The 20,502-nt window shown below is 46.3% G+C and overlaps 2 protein-coding genes across 2 annotated transcripts in view; both read left to right on the forward strand.

The window, feature by feature from the left end:
• Positions 1-7,562, forward strand: part of LOC138363117 (uncharacterized) — a 43,785-nt gene extending 36,223 nt beyond the window's left edge. The window contains exon 4 of the mRNA XM_069322105.1: positions 6,239-7,562. Coding sequence (XP_069178206.1) covers positions 6,239-7,562 — 1,324 coding nt within the window. The remainder of the gene's footprint in view (positions 1-6,238) is intronic.
• Positions 7,563-7,719: 157 nt separating this feature from the next.
• On the forward strand, positions 7,720-20,486 carry LOC138363118 (uncharacterized). The gene is made up of 8 exons (XM_069322106.1): positions 7,720-7,735; positions 8,190-8,293; positions 10,354-10,491; positions 12,151-12,217; positions 12,794-12,951; positions 14,686-14,794; positions 15,732-15,840; positions 16,077-20,486. The coding sequence occupies exons 1-8, from the start codon at positions 7,720-7,722 to the stop codon at positions 16,318-16,320; spliced, it is 945 nt and encodes a 314-aa protein (XP_069178207.1). The 3' UTR covers positions 16,321-20,486.
• The last annotated feature ends 16 nt before the right edge of the window (positions 20,487-20,502 follow it).

The following is a 20,502-nucleotide window of genomic DNA, read 5'->3' on the forward strand; positions in this document are numbered from 1 at the left end:
AGGGGCCTTCGCTAAACATAGCATTAAGGGGCCTTCGCTAAACATAGCATTAAGGGGCCTTCGCTAAACATAGCATTAAGGGGCCTTCGCTAAACATAGCATTAAGGGGCCTTCGCTAAACATAGCATTAAGGGGCCTTCGCTAAACATAGCATTAAGGGGCCTTCGCTAAACATAGCATTAAGGGGCCTTCGCTAAACATAGCATTAAGGGGCCTTCGCTAAACATAGCATTAAGGGGCCTTCGCTAAACATAGCATTAAGGGGCCTTCGCTAAACATAGCATTAAGGGGCCTTCGCTAAACATAGCATTAAGGGGCCTTCGCTAAACATAGCATTAAGGGGCCTTCGCTAAACATAGCATTAAGGGGCCTTCGCTAAACATAGCATTAAGGGGCCTTCGCTAAACATAGCATTAAGGGGCCTTCGCTAAACATAGCATTAAGGGGCCTTCGCTAAACATAGCATTAAGGGGCCTTCGCTAAACATAGCATTAAGGGGCCTTCGCTAAACATAGCATTAAGGGGCCTTCGCTAAACATAGCATTAAGGGGCCTTCGCTAAACATAGCATTAAGGGGCCTTCGCTAAACATAGCATTAAGGGGCCTTCGCTAAACATAGCATTAAGGGGCCTTCGCTAAACATAGCATTAAGGGGCCTTCGCTAAACATAGCATTAAGGGGCCTTCGCTAAACATAGCATTAAGGGGCCTTCGCTAAACATAGCATTAAGGGGCCTTCGCTAAACATAGCATTAAGGGGCCTTCGCTAAACATAGCATTAAGGGGCCTTCGCTAAACATAGCATTAAGGGGCCTTCGCTAAACATAGCATTAAGGGGCCTTCGCTAAACATAGCATTAAGGGGCCTTCGCTAAACATAGCATTAAGGGACCTTCGCTAAACATAGCATTAAGGGACCTTCGCTAAACATAGCATTAAGGGACCTTCGCTATACATAGCATTAAGGGACCTTCGCTAAACATAGCATTAAGGGACCTTCGCTATACATAGCATTAAGGGACCTTCGCTAAACATAGCATTAAGGGACCTTCGCTATACATAGCATTAAGGGACCTTCGCTAAACATAGCATTAAGGGACCTTCGCTAAACATAGCATTAAGGGACCTTCGCTAAACATAGCATTAAGGGACCTTCGCTAAACATAGCATTAAGGGACCTTCGCTAAACATAGCATTAAGGGACCTTCGCTAAACATAGCATTAAGGGACCTTCGCTAAACATAGCATTAAGGGACCTTCGCTAAACATAGCATTAAGGGACCTTCGCTAAACATAGCATTAAGGGACCTTCGCTAAACATAGCATTAAGGGACCTTCGCTAAACATAGCATTAAGGGACCTTCGCTAAACATAGCATTAAGGGACCTTCGCTAAACATAGCATTAAGGGACCTTCGCTAAACATAGCATTAAGGGACCTTCGCTAAACATAGCATTAAGGGACCTTCGCTAAACATAGCATTAAGGGACCTTCGCTAAACATAGCATTAAGGGACCTTCGCTAAACATAGCATTAAGGGACCTTCGCTAAACATAGCATTAAGGGACCTTCGCTAAACATAGCATTAAGGGACCTTCGCTAAACATAGCATTAAGGGACCTTCGCTAAACATAGCATTAAGGGACCTTCGCTAAACATAGCATTAAGGGACCTTCGCTAAACATAGCATTAAGGGACCTTCGCTAAACATAGCATTAAGGGACCTTCGCTAAACATAGCATTAAGGGACCTTCGCTAAACATAGCATTAAGGGACCTTCGCTAAACATAGCATTAAGGGACCTTCGCTAAACATAGCATTAAGGGACCTTCGCTAAACATAGCATTAAGGGACCTTCGCTAAACATAGCATTAAGGGACCTTCGCTAAACATAGCATTAAGGGACCTTCGCTAAACATAGCATTAAGGGACCTTCGCTAAACATAGCATTAAGGGACCTTCGCTAAACATAGCATTAAGGGACCTTCGCTAAACATAGCATTAAGGGACCTTCGCTAAACATAGCATTAAGGGACCTTCGCTAAACATAGCATTAAGGGACCTTCGCTAAACATAGCATTAAGGGACCTTCGCTAAACATAGCATTAAGGGACCTTCGCTAAACATAGCATTAAGGGACCTTCGCTAAACATAGCATTAAGGGACCTTCGCTAAACATAGCATTAAGGGACCTTCGCTAAACATAGCATTAAGGGACCTTCGCTAAACATAGCATTAAGGGACCTTCGCTAAACATAGCATTAAGGGACCTTCGCTAAACATAGCATTAAGGGACCTTCGCTAAACATAGCATTAAGGGACCTTCGCTAAACATAGCATTAAGGGACCTTCGCTAAACATAGCATTAAGGGACCTTCGCTAAACATAGCATTAAGGGACCTTCGCTAAACATAGCATTAAGGGACCTTCGCTAAACATAGCATTAAGGGACCTTCGCTAAACATAGCATTAAGGGACCTTCGCTAAACATAGCAACATATCGTTAAAGAACCTTCACTAAACATAACCCAACCACTTTGGACGGTAGAGGGACGGCCCGACAGTCCAAGTGGTTGGGCACCATTCTTTTCCCCCGTAGCATCCCAAATCCTTATCCTGAGCCCTTCCCAGTGCTATAAAGTAGTAATGGCTTGGCGCTTTCCCCTGATAACTAAAAAAATCACTAAACATAGCAATAAGGGACCTTCATCAAACAGAGCATTAATAGACTATTACAGCAACACTTAGCCAGTAACCGGGTTTGACCTTAGTGCCTCTTCTTACATGATCCCACCCACAGTCACTGGAAAGTTACCCAGAACTGACAGTAACTGTAATAATAAATCGTGAAAGGAAAATGGGGTAAACCATACTAATGAAAACCTTCACCAAGTGTACTTCTTAAATATACAGTATTTACATGTGTGTACATAATATCGCACTACTAGTGTCACTTTTGTACAGGACACTGTTAAACTCCCGCAGTCTTCTTTTCCCGGCGAGTCCACCTTACTCAGTAAAACATGGACTAGTCCAACACACTATCGTCACGGTGCACAAAACACCACTTGAAGTCTCCAGCAACACGCCGGCACAAGTCTCCAGCAACACGCCGGCACAAGTCTCCAGCAACACGCCGGCACAAGTCTCCAGCAACACGCCGGCACAAGTCTCCAGCAACACGCCGGCACAAGTCTCCAGCAACACGCCGGCACAAGTCTCCAGCAACACGCCGGCACAAGTCTCCAGCAACACGCCGGCACAAGTCTCCAGCAACACGCCGGCACAAGTCTCCAGCAACACGCCGGCACAAGTCTCCAGCAACACGCCGGCACAAGTCTCCAGCAACACGCCGGCACAAGTCTCCAGCAACACGCCGGCACAAGTCTCCAGCAACACGCCGGCACAAGTCTCCAGCAACACGCCGGCACAAGTCTCCAGCAACACGCCGGCACAAGTCTCCAGCAACACGCCGGCACAAGTCTCCAGCAACACGCCGGCACAAGTCTCCAGCAACACGCCGGCACAAGTCTCCAGCAACACGCCGGCACAAGTCTCCAGCAACACGCCGGCACAAGTCTCCAGCAACACGCCGGCACAAGTCTCCAGCAACACGCCGGCACAAGTCTCCAGCAACACGCCGGCACAAGTCTCCAGCAACACGCCGGCACAAGTCTCCAGCAACACGCCGGCACAAGTCTCCAGCAACACGCCGGCACAAGTCTCCAGCAACACGCCGGCACAAGTCTCCAGCAACACGCCGGCACAAGTCTCCAGCAACACGCCGGCACAAGTCTCCAGCAACACGCCGGCACAAGTCTCCAGCAACACGCCGGCACAAGTCTCCAGCAACACGCCGGCACAAGTCTCCAGCAACACACTGGCAGAAGTCTCCAACAACACGCTGGCTGGTCCCCAGTACCGACTTACAACAAGCCTTAACAGACAGCCAATACCTCCATCTCGTAACTCAACTTGGACATCTCGGGGTTCGTCGGTCCAGTCAACAATACTTCGCCAAGTATCTCCAGACAACTCACTGTCAATACCGACTCGGTCACGTATTGCCGCTGGAACACGTCTTGAGTCCTGGACTGCCCTGGGTGAACTGATTCCTGTGGACCAAGATACTCTCCACATCACTTCTGCAAACAAAAATGTGATTAGCAAGACAGAAACTACACCGGGATCAAAGACGATCACAACCTTACACCGAGGAACAGAAAATGAGGGTCTTGAGGGAGGGGGGAAGGGGGCGCTCAACAGGTGGCGTTGTTATTGTCACACTTCCCTCAACAGATGGCGTCGATATCGTCACAGGGACCATAACTTTAAGATGGACTGCGAGTCTCCAACGGCGACCTGTAAGACAGGGTTCAGCTATGAAGGAAGGAAGGAAGCAGTTTACATTTCTGTTCTGCTTTCACAGTCAGAGAACACAATAACGGTCAGACACGCTCACACGCCCCTACAACAGTCACTGACACCAGGCGTTAGTGGTGCCGTTGTTAGTGGTGGTACCGTTGTTAGTGGTGGTACCGTTGTTAGTGGTGGTGCCGTTGTTAGTGGTGGTGCCGTTGTTAGTGGTGGTACCGTTGTTAGTGGTGGTACCGTTGTTAGTGGTGGTACCGTTGTTAGTGGTGGTACCATTGTTAGTGGTGGTACCATTGTTAGTGGTGGTACCGTTGTTAGTGGTGGTACTGTTGTTAGTGGTGGTACAATTGTTAGTGGTGGTACCGTTGTTAGTGGTGGTACCATTGTTAGTGGTGGTGCCGTTGTTAGTGGTGGTACCATTGTTAGTGGTGGTACCGTTGTTAGTGGTGGTGCCGTTGTTAGTGGTGGTACCGTTGTTAGTGGTGGTACCGTTGTTAGTGGTGGTACCATTGTTAGTGGTGGTACCGTTGTTAGTGGTGGTACCATTGTTAGTGGTGGTACCGTTGTTAGTGGTGGTGCCGTTGTTAGTGGTGGTACCGTTGTTAGTGGTGGTACCATTGTTAGTGGTGGTACCGTTGTTAGTGGTGGTACCATTGTTAGTGGTGGTACCGTTGTTAGTGGTGGTGCCGTTGTTAGTGGTGGTACCGTTGTTAGTGGTGGTACCATTGTTAGTGGTGGTACCGTTGTTAGTGGTGGTGCCGTTGTTAGTGGTGGTACCGTTGTTAGTGGTGGTACCGTTGTTAGTGGTGGTGCCGTTGTTAGTGGTGGTACCGTTGTTAGTGGTGGTGCCGTTGTTAGTGGTGTTATTAGCAGTAATACCGCTGTTAGGTTTGATACCAGTGTTAGTGATGACACTGTTGTTAGTGCCAGTTAGTGATACCGTTGGTGTGATGTTGGTGTTACTAGTCTCAATATTGTTGACTGTTAGTGGTGAGACTGTTGAGTGTTGACACGCCACTAGCACCGTTGTTGTTGACTACAGCTGTTCTTAGTGTTACTGTTTACTGTTGTTGTGCTGATCATCACTACTGTCTCCGGGTGTTAAGGCGATAACCCGCGCCCTCGAGGTCCACCCAGACCCAAAATTGTGCTTTTCTAGCTGGCCTCCCGATGCCCTTATAGCCAGCGGTGACGTTTATAATAGGTTCCCGCCTCGTCACGGAAACCTTCCACTTACCTGGTTGATATCTGGTTGATGGGGTTCTGGGAGTTCTTCTACTCCCCAAGCCCGGCCCGAGGCCAGGCTTGACTTGTGAGAGTTTGGTCCACCAGGCTGTTGCTTGGAGCGGCCCGCAGGCCCACATACCCACCACAGCCCGGTTGGTCCGGCCTATCATGCCAGTCTTCGTTGATGCCGTGTAACGGTGTCTGAATGCATGTCGAACACCACATTAATAAATGACTGTGGTTGGCGACGGAAGAGGTGGGCAGGGCCGACCTTGAGGTAGGGAAGCGGCTGTGGAGCTGCTGGGAAATAATACACTACCGCTGACGTCCTCGACCAAACTTTCTTTTTCATGGTCACGGTCCCCGGCCCGTGCAGCGTGCGCACTCAGAGTGCACGGACCAGAAAGGTATCGACGACTCACTTCCGCAGACCGCAGGAGACAGGATGGAGACACATGTCTCCCTCGGCCAGCAGGATATCTGGGTGCCAGTACGGACTTGAGCTCACGTGTGTGTGGCGGGGAATGTTGCTGGGCTCCGACACCTTCTCAGTATTGGATTGCAAACTAACATAGCCTCCTGGTCAGTAATATTAGCATTCGGGATTGCTTGGTTCTTTGTGTTAACTATTTCTTCTAGCTTGCTGCTCTGTTTTGTCCACTGGGCTCCTTGTGGTTATTGTTTCCTCCTGGCCACCCACCCGAACACCAGAGATTCCACCCACCCGAACACCAGAGATTCCTCCCACCCCGAACACCAGAGATTTCACCCACCCGAACACCAGAGATTCCTCCCACCCCGAACACCAGAGATTCCTCCCACCCGAACACCAGAGAGTCCACCCACCCGAACACCAGAAATTCAACCCACCCCGAACACTAGAGATTCCACCCACCCCGAACACCAGAGATTCCTCCCACCCCGAACACCAGAGATTCCTCCCACCCCGAACACGAGAGATTCCTCCCACCCGAACACGAGAGATTCCACCCACCCGAACACCAGAGATTCCACCCACCCGAACACCAGAGATTCCTCCCACCCGAACACGAGAGATTCCTCCCACCCGAACACCAGAGATTCCTCCCACCCCGAACACGAGAGATTCCTCCCACCCGAACACGAGAGATTCCACCCACCCGAACACCAGAGATTCCACCCACCCGAACACCAGAGATTCCTCCCACCCCGAACACCAGAGATTCCACCCACCCGAACACCAGAGATTCCACCCACCCGAACACCAGAGATTCCTCCCACCCCGAACACCAGAGATTCCACCCACCCGAACACCAGAGATTCCACCCACCCGAACACCAGAGATTCCTCCCACCCCGAACACCAGAGATTCCACCCACCCGAACACCAGAGATTCCTCCCACCCGAACACCAGAGATTCCACCCACCCGAACACCAGAGATTCCTCCCACCCCGAACACCAGAGATTCCACCCACCCGAACACCAGAGATTCCTCCCACCCCGAACACCAGAGATTCCACCCACCCGAACACCAGAGATTCCTCCCACCCCGAACACCAGAGATTCCACCCACCCGAACACCAGAGATTCCTCCCACCCGAACACCAGAGATTCCACCCACCCCGAACACCAGAGATTCCACCCACCCGAACACCAGAGATTCCTCCCACCCGAACACCAGAGATTCCACCCACCCGAACACCAGAGATTCCTCCCACCCCGAACACCAGAGATTCCACCCACCCGAACACCAGAGATTCCTCCCACCCCGAACACCAGAGATTCCACCCACCCGAACACCAGAGATTCCTCCCACCCCGAACACCAGAGATTCCACCCACCCGAACACCAGAGATTCCTCCCACCCGAACACCAGAGATTCCACCCACCCGAACACCAGAGATTCCTCCCACCCGAACACGAGAGATTCCTCCCACCCCGAACACTCAGACAGGTCCCAACAAGGTAATGTACAAACATTGACCAGAGAATGAAGAGAGTGACTGTTTTATTCTGATGTAGACTAATAAAAATGTAAGCTTAGATTTATGTGTCTAGTTCCTAAGCTTGTACATAGACCAAACTTTATACATTATGTGTATTAACTGATTAATTAAAGTGCTTAAATATACATCTCATAATGACATCCCTCGCAGGTAAGAAATATACTCTTGACAGGTGTGGACGATATTTCTCTGAGGTGTGGACGACAGCGACCTTAAGGGTAGAGGAACCCTTACCGTGCCAGAGGTACAATGATGCTCGTCACGTTGGAAGTCTTAGTGGCGCTACTGGTGTTGTGGCGTGGTGCAGGTCAGTATGGTCTCTGTGCAGACCAATGCACTGTGATGCAATACAATGTAAAACACAGGATTTGAGTAGTGGGACGAATAGGTAGTCACAAAAAGGTAATCCCAAATAGGTAACCACAGAGAACTAATTTCAAATAAGAAACCATAAAGAGATCATATATTTTGTAACGCCAAATAGGTAACCAGATAAAAGCAATTATATACACACCCAGAGAAAACAAAAGAGAATAAAAAAGAATCCTTAAAAGTCGTGCCTAAAATAATAATAATAAAAAACATGTTTTTGATATCCTTACAGAAGGGATATCGTGCCCAAACGGCAGGTACATCCCCATCAGCTACATCTGCGACTACGAACAGGATTGTTCTGACGGCGCCGACGAGGACATCGAACTCTGTAAGGTGTGTTATCCTCTGTCTATGGCTGACTCTCTGTCTGTCTCGTCTGTATGTCTATCTTCCTATCTTTATTAATGTAATCTTATCTGACTACCTTTCTTTTTACATCTCAACTTTATATCACAAAGAAGACCGGGCAATACGTCTTGCGAAACGTCTGGGAACTCTATCCGATCGTCTTGTAGTCTGTGGAGTTGTGAGTCTGTTAGTTTGTGGGTTTGTGAGTCTGTGTTTCCGTCCATCTGAGACTCTTGAGATCTGTAAATCCATGGGTTGGCAGATATGTCTGTGACTCTTGTGAGTCTATGAGTCTATGAGTCTGAGAGTGTGTTGCTTTGTGAATCTATGAGGCTGTGGATCTGTTAGTCTTTAAGTCTGGGGTCTTAAGTCTGTGGATCTGTGAGTCTGTGTCCGTGTTTGTTGGTCTGAATGTGTATGAGTGTGCAAGTGTGTGCATCTGCCAGTGTGGGTTTATAAGTCAGTAGCTCTCTGGATCTAAAACTCTGTGAGTCTATTAGTCTATAAGTCCAGTAGTCTGTTTGTCAGTTAGACTATTTGTCTATTTAGATAAAATTCAACCATTTATCATAGGAATGATGAAAGGTGATTAGATTTTGTGGGCGTCAGACAAGAAGTAGGAGTATAAGGTTGTATTACGATGCTTGGAGTATCAGTGACCGACCAGGATTATCCAAGATTCTGAGGATTTGTCTCCCTTTATTCAATTCAAATAGTTTGAAATTGGTATTAGAAGCAGATTTTGAGGCACTTGAGGACTTCTTGTTATTTTCATACCTCAGCTGTCAAGTGTAGGTATAAAACTTCCTCTGATTGTCTTCTTCTAATTTTTACTATTTCTCATATTCCCTGGAACTGTTGAATAAGACTTGTGAAACTTCTCTTCTGGAGAAGGGACAGACGACAGACTAAGTGTGTTCCATCCTCAAAGGCATAGGTCTTGTTGTCAGCCATATCATTCAACCACTATCTCTGTATATATTTCAATAAAGAATCTATGAATCTATCTACAATTTATCGATAATCTTTAACAATATATCACTCACAAAGTATACATTTAGCCTTATTGTTAAGTAACGTGTATCAACATTATTGTCTTTTTTATATTCGGGTAACGATTTTGCAGCATGATAAAAAATTTTGTTAACATAGTTTAATTACTAACTAAATTTTCACCTTGACCCCAGGTTGACCTATCGTGACAACTTGACCACGAAAACTTTATAATTTTCTCTCGGTATCATGGAAAGTCTTTCTCTCGGTCTTATGGAAAGTCTTTCTCTCGGTCTTTCACGAGCATAACTTTAGTTGTAATTTGTTGTGACGCGGCCGTGTGACCTGGCTGTGTGCCACACCTACTCTACCTCCCAGGCGTGACCCGTGAGTGACCTCAGCTCACACCTGAGGGGCCCCCCACAGTGGTCGCACCTCAACCTGATCCACGAGGCACTTACATTTCAACTCATCAGAGATGTACCTCTTGGTCAAGGCGGCGTATACGATGCCCGGGTGACGGGGGGGCACATGTTCACTGTCTTCATCACTGTGACTCTCATCACTACACAGTCTTCATCACAGTGACCATCTTCACTATTCACTGTCTTCATCACTGTGACTCTCTTCACTATTCACAGTCTTCATCACTGTGACCCTCTTCACTTCCTCACTGTGACCATCACTACACACAGCCCTCATCACTGTGACCATCACTACACACAGCCCTCATCACTGTGACCATCACTACACACAGCCCTCATCACTGTGACCATCACTACACACAGCCCTCATCACTGTGACCATCTACACGACCAACCTCATCAGAGTAATCATAGGTGAAGGAAAGACCCAATATATTTATAAATATATAAAACAAAACAAAAAATATCGGATGTACCCTACGAGGGTTTTCAAGGTTTTTGAGAAAGGTTTTTCTCAAGGTTTTTCCTCACTCTATACAATGTTCTGAACAAGATCAGCTCTTGCCATATACAGTGATTGTGTAATGTGATTGTGCTTCTTGACGGTGAGTTCTGGTGCCCCGGCAGGAGTGGCGCACGGACGCCTGCGCCAGTGGGTCAGTGGCCTGCACTCGTCACGGCAACACCTCCTGCATGGAAATAGAGACGTACTGCACCTCCAAGGACCCGCCCTGTGACGTTGACCTCGACCTCCGGGTCTGTGAGGTGAGTCCACGTGTCTTTGTTTACAGTGTTGACGAGGGTAAACACATGTCTTTGATACTTGTCTTGACAAAATAACAGTTATTCTTAGGTTAATTTTGGTATGGCATTTAGCTGTTAATGTTCATGTCTGTTACAAATATGAATGCTGGACAGGACGGTAGGACGACGGTCTCTATGTTGGCAGGTCGGCGTTCAATCCCCGACTGTCCAAGTGGTTGGGCACTATTCCTCTCCTCCGTCCCATCCTAAATCCTTATCTTCATATCCTTTTTAAGTGCTATATAGTCGTACTGGCATGGTACTTTCTCCTGATAATCACCCTAGCTTATGTTTGTGTATGTTAAATATAACTTAAAAGTTCGTTAATATTAACGTACGTTAAATAAGTGCTAATGTTTGGCTAGCTTTGACGTCTTACGCCATGAAGTAAACGATAACAAAAGTTGATTGTTATATATTGATTGCAGTAATTGATATAATTGTTTGATATTGATTGCAATATCAACCAATTATATGTTAACAACTAATAGGTGATGTGAACATTATCATAATAAGCTTTCATTCCTAGGCCTAACCGGGAGGAACACCTCATGGCTGGGCGGGAGGCGGGGTGGGGGGGGACTCTCTACATCATGTAGTGAAGCAGTAGTAGTTCTCTCACGCCGCACGCCCACATACAATTTAAACATATACACTTCTTTTTGTGTCGGTATTTAGGCCTTAGGCCAGGTACTGAAACCTGTTAGGTTATTGAGTGGACTGTTGATGGTAGCACACCCCGGTCACTGTCCACCAGGTTGACAGTTACTGCTGACAGCCCGCGGCGGACGACAGAGGAACGGTGCCCAGTCGTTCACCCTCGTCCAGGGTTCCCACTCGGGTCCGTCACTGGCTCACGACGTCAAACAAAACGAATCAAATGTTTTAAACCTTTGATGCAAATTATGAAAGAAACTGAGTTTGGACTTTTTAATGGATAAACATGTTTCGACGCTTTGAAAAAAAAATCAAGTTATTTTCGAATTTCTTTTAAGTGTTTGTCTTTGAATTTGGAAGTGAGAGATGAGTCAAGCGCCAGGACGGCCTCAGAGAACTGCAGCCTCAGAAAATACAAAATAACTTTAGTTGTTGCATTCTACGTGATCCTCTGTTTCCTCCTGTTCTCGTTCAGTTTTTCTTTGTTTCATCACACCGACCCGTCCTCTTAACTAATGACGTTATGGTAACCAACGTTGCAAATACAACTTACGGTAAAAAGTAATGGCACACAAATATATATACGTTTTCTATGTATCGGACTCGATACATTAAATGGGTTGTTTGGGTTCATACGTTTGTGAACAGGCTAAGAGATTGGGCATGTGTGTCCGTGGTATTGGTCGCCTGGCGCACCTTCAAGGCACCGAACTATATCGACGATATTTTATAGTATATTGACTACCACAAGGTTTATATGGCATATGATATGTATGGCCATACATATCTTGATTCATGCAAGTTTGCGTTCGATTCCCTAAGGCCCAAAGGGTTGGGCACGTTTCCTTACCTTGGTCCTCATATCCGAGCACCTCTCGTGTCCCGACATCCCCTCCAAGAGCGACATAGTCACACCGTCCTGGCAACTTCACGAGATAATTCTTGTGTGTGTTCCTCCAACAGATCATACTGAACAAGGTGGTGACCAAGCTCCCGCCTCTGGACCACACCGACCCCGCCCTCCTACACAGTAAGTCATCTCCCAGTTGTCTTCCCTCCGATATTAATAGCCAAGGTAGGTAATTATCAGGAGAAAGCGCTAAGTCAGAGTGATGTTCACAGTAAACATGTACCCGGGAGTTACAGAACTGTTGTGGGTTGCATCCTGAGGAGGGTCAGAAGTGGGCCTGGGGGGGGGGGGCTAAGCCTATGTACAGGCTTCTTGTCCCCGACAACGGAAGTTAAATATACAGTGAGATGGAACTATATTGTTTACAACTTGTGTGCGTATGTGTGTGTGAGAGTGAGGTAGTGATATACCGTGAGTGTAGGGTTGCCATACATGAACTTGTTAGTGTAGAGTTGCCATATATGTAGGAGTGAGTGAAGGATTACCATACAAGTCAGTGTGAGTGTAGGGTTGCCATACATGTAGGTGTGAGTGAATGATTACCATACATGTCAGTGTGAGTGCAGGGTTGCCATACATGTCAGTGTGAGTGCAGGGTTGCCATACATGCAGATGTGAGTGAAAGGTTGCCACACCCATAAGCAACGGGGTTCAACTGTGTGGACAACGGGGGTTAAATATTTTTCTCTTCACCAGAAAACGCGGGAAAGAGTTCAACAGACGAGCCGAACGCAACAGATTATCTGGCTGAGGAGTTCAGCGTGATGGTGAACAGGAGCATCTCCCACCCACAGTGTCCCAGCATGTTCACCTTGGTGGGCCACCAGTGTCTCTCACTCTTCTTCATCGGCAGTGTGAGTACCTGTGTCTGTGGCTCCTCTTTGTCGGTGGTGTATCTTGTGTCTGTGGCGCCTCTTTGTCGGTATCTGTGTCTGTGGCTCCTCTTTGTCGGTGGCGTATCTTGTGTCTGTGGCGCCTCTTTGTCGGTATCTGTGTCTGTGGCTCCTCTTTGTCGGTGGCGTATCTTGTCTGTGGCTCCTCTTTGTCGGTGGTGTATCTTGTGTCTGTGGCGCCTCTTTGTCGGTATCTGTGTCTGTGGCTCCTCTTTGTCGGTGGCGTATCTTGTGTCTGTGGCGCCTCTTTGTCGGTATCTGTGTCTGTAGCTCCTCTTTGTCGGTGGCGTATCTTGTGTCTGTGGCTCCTCTTTGTCGGTGGTGTATCTTGTGTCTGTGGCGCCTCTTTGTCGGTATCTGTGTCTGTGGCTCCTCTTTGTCGGTGGTGTATCTTGTGTCTGTGGCTCCTCTTTGTCGGTAGTGTATCTTGTGTCTGTGGCTCTTCTTTGTCAGTAGTGTATCTTGTGTCTGTGGCTCCTCTTTGTCGGTAGTGTATCTTGTGTCTGTGGCTCCTCTTTGTCGGTAGTGTATCTTGTGTCTGTGGCTCTTCTTTGTCAGTAGTGTATCTTGTGTCTGTGGCTCCTCTTTGTCGGTAGTGTATCTTGTGTCTGTGGCTCCTCTTTGTCGGTAGTGTATCTTGTGTCTGTGGCTCCTCTTTGTCAGTAGTGTATCTTGTGTCTGTGGCTCCTCTTTGTCGGTAGTGTATCTGTGTCTGTGGCTCCTCTTTGTCAGTAGTGTATCTTGTGTCTGTGGCTCCTCTTTGTCGGTAGTGTATCTTGTGTCTGTGGCTCCTCTTTGTCAGTAGTGTATCTTGTGTCTGTGGCTCCTCTTTGTCGGTAGTGTATCTTGTGTCTGTGGCTCCTCTTTGTCGGTAGTGTATCTTGTGTCTGTGGCTCCTCTTTGTCGGTAGTGTATCTTGTGTCTGTGGCTCCTCTTTGTCGGTAGTGTATCTTGTGTCTGTGGCTCCTCTTTGTCAGTAGTGTATCTTGTGTCTGTGGCTCCTCTTTGTCAGTAGTGTATCTTGTGTCTGTGGCTCCTCTTTGTCAGTAGTGTATCTTGTGTCTGTGGCTCCTCTTTGTCGGTAGTGTATCTTGTGTCTGTGGCTCCTCTTTGTCGGTAGTGTATCTTGTGTCTGTGGCTCCTCTTTGTCGGTAGTATATCTTGTGTCTGTGGCTCCTCTTTGTCGGTAGTGTATCTTGTGACTGTGGATCCTCTTTGTCAGTAGTGTATCTTGTGTCTGTGGCTCCTCTTTGTCAGTAGTGTATCTTGTGTCTGTGGCTCCTCTTTGTCGGTAGTGTATCTTGTGTCTGTGGCTCCTCTTTGTTGGTAGTGTATCTGTGTCTGTGGATCCTCTTTGTCAGTAGTGTATCTTGTGTCTGTGGCTCCTCTTTGTTGGTAGTGTACGTGTGTCTGTGGATCCTCTTTGTCGGTAGTGTATCTTGTGTCTGTGGCTCCTCTTTGTCGGTAGTGTATCTTGTGTCTGTGGCTCCTCAGGTAGATAGAAACAGCGATAGATACTCACATTGTAAATGTGTGGCCACACATTTATTAGAAAATAATAATTATTAGAAATTAATTATTAGAAAATAATAATAATAAAATACTGATTTGCTATTTTAAAACATGTTGTTTCCGAATGACATATACTTGACCCCACGTGACGTGTATACGGGGTAACATCTTGACTCTCCCCAGGTAAGCTGGAGTGATTCTCGAGCCTTCTGTAAGGTGCTCGGGGGCGACCTGGTCACTCTCAAGAATGTGAGTCAGTTCGCCGCCCTCATCACCCACCTGAGGAACTCCCGTGAGTATTGATAGGGTGAGTGAATCGATATGACTGGATGAGTAAATCAAAGATCGATGAGAGACTGGTATGTACAGTTGCATGGTTGACTGACTCATTACTGGGTTATGAACGTAGGCCTACATCAAAAATAATTAGGAAGGTAATTGTTACTTAGACCTGCATCTTGCTTCTTTTCTTATATTACCCAGGTAGCCATTAGCTGAGTTATTGCTACACTCCATTATATACAAACTCAAGTTTAGTTTCGAGTTTAGCAGTCTCCGTGGCGCAGTGGTAAGATACTCGCCTGGCGTTTCGCAAGCGCCTTGCCTTGGGTTCGAATCCTGGCCGGGGAAGATTGACCGGGCGCCAATCCTCAACTGTAGCCTCTGTTCACCCAGCAGTGAATGGGTACCTGGTTGTTAAACGATTCGGCGGGGTCGTATTCCGGGGAAATTAGGGTTAAGGACCTGCCCGAAACGCTACGCGTACTAGTGGCTTTACAAGAATGTAAAACTATGTAAGTTAACGATAATGGGAATGTAACAAATGATTGATCAGAGTTCTGGTAAAAGCCTCAAACAACTGAACGTGGACATCTCACACCAACACTCATATTGATGATATTGTGAATATTTATAGAGACTTGTATTGTGAATGATATAGTGAATTTTATTTCGTACAGACGAGAGCATAGATAGCGGTCAGCTAATTGTTATCTGAGAGATATCGGGGAAGGCTCAACTGCAAATTCAGGGATCCTTCATATTTTCCGTAAATTCCTTGGTCTTGTACCTCCATGGATCAGTGGTGTGTTGGAGGTACGTCTCCACAGTCACTGACGTTTGGATCTCGCAAAGAACTGTCAAATTAATGGATGCCTTCAACTGATAATGATATTTTCAGTAATATTTTATGAACATTTAGTAATATTATATGTGTGTGCTGCCTCCAGAGATGACAGCAGACTTCTGGGTTGGTGGGCACGCGAAGAACGCCTCGCAGGGCTGGACATGGCTGGACGATACCCTTGTTGACCTCAGGTCTCCCTTCTGGGCCGTCAGGTGAGGCAATTGTTGACCTCGAGTCCCCTTCTGGGTCGTGAGACGAGGCACTCGCTCACACCATTGGCATGCTAGTGGACTTCTGAACTTTAAAATTCAGCTTATCTAGGTTTTTATAAACAACTGAAACAAATTATTATGGATGCAAACTAACCTTCTTGCATCAAGTCATTCTAAAGCATTATTATTATTATTAGTATTGATATTATTTATCTACTGCCTTAAAACACGACTAGATACGAGACCAGTTGTGAAAACCGCACCGTGACCTTTCCGGAGCTGAATGTGGTCCGGTGGGCCAACAACGGGACCTGCTACCACTACCAGCGGGCGCCCCGCTCTCCGACCCCCGTCGGGGAGTGCGTCGCCCTCACCTACCAGCACTACTACCACATGACCGACGAGGAGTGTCCCCTCAGGAAGAGTCCCCTCTGTGCCCTCCCTGTCGGCCAGTTCCCCACTGATTTGTCTCCCAAGTAGCCGCAGAGCGACGCTTCTCATGCTGGAATAATGTCTTGGGTACTCTTGCGATCCTGCAAGTCTTCGGGTATTTTGGCGGGGTTGGAGGCGTGAAAAAGTCAAGTTATCTGGTGATATATGTTCCCTGGTGTTTGGTGATGATATTTAGACATTCATATGTGATAGAATCGATGATCTTGATGCGCAAGATCAGTGATGATGCTGAATTACTAATGATAAATATTTCTGTTTTATTTGAATTGGATTAAAAAATCACTAAGTGTGTGTGTGTGTGTGTGTGTGTGTGTGTGTGTGTGTGTGTGTGTGTGTGTGTGTGTGTGTGTGTGTGTGTGTGTGTGTGTGTGTGTGTGTGTGTACTCACCTATCTGTACTCACCTATTTGTGTCTGCAGAATCGAGCACTGACTCTTGGATCCCACCTTTCGAGCCATCGGTTGTTTACAGCAATGACTATGGTCCTATTTCCCTATCATACCTAATTTTAAAATTATGAATAGAATTTGCTTCCACAACCTGCTTCTTAAGTGCATACCATTTTTCCACAACTCTCACGCTAAAAGAAAACTTTCTTGTATATCGGGACTACGTTAGCTGCTTTCCAAATTTCTGGCAGTTCCCCTATTGCCAGTGATTTGTTATACACTATGAAGAGTGGTAGGCACAGTTCTTCTGCTCCTTCCTTTAGTATCCAAGGGGAGATTCCATCTGGGCCCATAGCCTTTGTCACATCCAACTCTAGTAAACACTTCCTTACTTCCCCGCTGGTAATCTCAAACTCTTCCAGTGGTTCCTGGTTAGCTATTCCCTCTCTTATCTCTGGAATTTCTCCTTGTTCTAAGGTGAAGACCTCCTGGAATTTCTTATTCAGTTCCTCACACACTTCCTTGTCATTTGTAGTGAATTCTTCTGCCTCTATCCTTAATTTCATGATCTGTTCCTTTACTGTTGTTTTTCGCCTGATGTGGCTATGCAGCAATTTAGGCTGAGTCTTTGCCTTGCTTGCGATGTCATTTTCGCATTGTCTTTCTCTCTCTCTTCTCATCCTGACATATTCATTCCTGGCATTCTGGTATCTTTCTCTGCTCTCCAGTGTCCTGTTATTCCTATAGTTTCTCCATGCCCTTTTACTTTGCTGCTTAGCTAGCCTACTTTTCTGATTAAACCATGGGTTTCTCATTTTCATTTCACTGTTTTCCTTTTGGACTCGGACAAACTTGTTTGCTGCATCCTTGCACTTCTGCGTGATGTAGTCCATCATATCTTGGGCCGTCTTTCCCCTGAGCTCTGTTTCCCATGCGATATCTGTTAGGAATTTTCTTATCTCCTCATAGTTTCCCTTTCAGTATGCTAACCTTTCCGTTTCGGTATCCCTCCTCGAGTTCAATAACCTTTCTTCAATCAGGTACTCAAACACCAGTATGTGTGTGTGTGTGTGTGTGTGTGTGTGTGTGTGTGTGTGTGTGTGTGTGTGTGTGTGTGTGTGTGTGTGTGTGTGTGTGTGTGTGTGTGTGTGAAAATAAAATAAGAAAATCTACCATCTGATTATATACATTTTTTATTTCAAATCGAATATTTTGGAAGGATTTGGGGAGGGAGCCAGCGAGGGGGTATTTCCTGATCATCGTGTCATAAAAAAAGTTCAAGTTCAAGTAAGTTTATAGAAACAGTGAGTGCTTAAGAAGGTGTCGTTGAAAGTGGTTCAACTGTATAAATCTCTGGTGCGCTCCCATTTGGATTACTGTACCCAAGCATGGAGATCTCATCTTCAGAAAGACATAACTGCTCTGGAGAAAGTGCAACACCGGGCAGCAATAATTATTCCTGAGCTAAGTCAACTCGCGTATCAGGAACGGTTGAGGGCCACAGGGCTAAGAACATTGCAAACCAGGCATGACAAGGCGAATCTTATTGAAACTTAAAATACTGAACAATCTGAAGGATATTGATCCGGACAATTTCTTCGAAAGGTCAGATGTAACACAAACAAGGAGCAACGATCTCAAGCTCAAGCCACAATGTAGGACTGAGAACAGGAGATGCTTTATCAGCCACAGGGTTATAAACGCATGGAAATGTCTATCCGCCGAAGCCGTAAATGCCGAAACAGTTAAATTTTAAAGTCCAACTGGAAAAGATCCCCAAGGCAAATGGGGGGACCTTCGACTAGCCGCCGTCTTCCTGTCCTCGTCGAGGCCACTAGTGTCAGTGGCCCTCAAGGAAATTCAGGTAAATTCAAGTATATACGTTTGTTGTCTTCATTTCAATTGTCTTATGATGCAGATTGGTTAAAGTGGCAGAGATAATAGTGTAAGGGAAGTTCAGATTTTGAACTTAGAGAGAGCATATACAGGTATGTCTGCTTTCTCCTCCGATCATATACGCACTAGAAGGAGAACCTATCATGCAAGAGGAGCCACACATCTATGGATCATCCAATAAAATCAGCAGACTTCTAGATGTTACTACTGCTCGGCTTAGACTCGGTTACAAGTATCTCTGGGAATTCTTATTATCTGCTGATGTAGACCTGACCAAATGTAAACTGTGTCAACAAAATTATTCGCACACCCTCCGTCACTATGTGATGGAGTGCGAAAAGATACGTGAATTCAGAGACAATTCTATAACCAATGTTCAACAGATGTGTAAATATTTAATTAAAAATTATCTGCTGACAGAAGTCTTGGCCAAATATCCTCAGTTTGCTAACTGTAGGTAGTAACAAAGTGATTGTAACCTATCCACCGCTGCCCACTGGATGGGGGGCGGTGTGCAGGACAAACATATCAACTGTGACACTAGCTCTCCACATATGTCAGTTACTTAATTTATAAACTGTACTTGTGGTCGATCTCGAACCCATTGTTGATGTGACGACTTATACTGAATTTTGTAACTAGCTCATCAAGATTGTAACTTTTTAGCGAAATGAATTGTGGGGTTCAGTCCCTGAGCCCATTATGTGCCTCTGTAACCCTTTCCACTACCGCCCACAAGATGGGTAGGGCGTGCATAATAAATGAACTAAACTAATAATAGAAGGAGCACTGCACACAGTTGCTGTGGGAGACCTTCAAACCAACTTTCCGAATAAATTTGATAATTAGCTCAGGTCTAACAATATACTTCGAAATATATAATTTCATCCAAAAATAAAAACTTTTACAAATATTCGTATTTGCTGTGTTGGCTGAGACAATTTCCAGCGCACTGGTGGAGTCTGACCCATGAAGAGCCTTCTCGGAAGTATTGTGCGCCCTTACTGGACTGGGAAAAATAAATTGGAAGTTGATTCTTGTATGTTGCATTCATGTGAACAATGAACAGTTTACCTAAACTGGGTATTGTGAATACGTTGAACACAGGTTCGTGGAGAACTGCAGCATATCCTGTAACATACAGGATATGTTACAGTGTATACCCAAACAGAAGTGATATGTTGTTATTCACTAGCGAAAGAGTTCCGTGCTCCTTGGGGTCTGTACCCCAATACCATAGTACCCCGTACACTGGTCTCCACCCGGAGGGTTCACGTTAGGTAAAGGCTTCAACCTTCACATTATCCCGACATGGAGGAACCGACTGCAAGGTCATATATGCTAAATTAACATGGGCCATTATGGCACAGTAGTCTACGTAGTCGGCTCACATCCGGAAGGTCTCAGGTTCGGTTCCCGCAGCAGGACAGAGACGTTTGGGTATGTTTCTGTTCCACTTGATACCTCTTTTACCTTAGCATTAAATAGGTGCTCGGGAGTTAGGCAATTGTTAGGAGTGCATTTCCTAACCACATTATGTGATCCAAACTTCCACCACTGCTCACAGGACGGACATGTGTCCGTAAATATTGCCACTAATGCCCCACTGCCGCCACCTGTCCTCACTGCTCGTGCCCCCCATGTCCCGGTCCCTGGCCACGACTTCGTCTCACAAGTTACTCGTCAATTGTAACTTAAGGGGGGAGGGGAACTATCAGGAGAAAGTGCCAAGCCATTGCAACTATATAGCACTTGGAAGGGATCAGGATAAGGATTTGGGATGGGACGGGGGGAAGGAATGGTGCCCAACCACTTGGACGGGCGGGGGATTGAACGCCGACCTGCATGAAGCGTGACCGTCGCTTTACCGTTCTTCTACCATAATAAAATATACATATTGTTGCTGTTACTCTGTGTTTCTCTTT

Source organism: Procambarus clarkii, chromosome 10 (genome assembly GCF_040958095.1).
Source record: "Procambarus clarkii isolate CNS0578487 chromosome 10, FALCON_Pclarkii_2.0, whole genome shotgun sequence".
In the NCBI taxonomy this organism is placed as follows: Eukaryota; Metazoa; Arthropoda; class Malacostraca; order Decapoda; family Cambaridae; genus Procambarus; species Procambarus clarkii.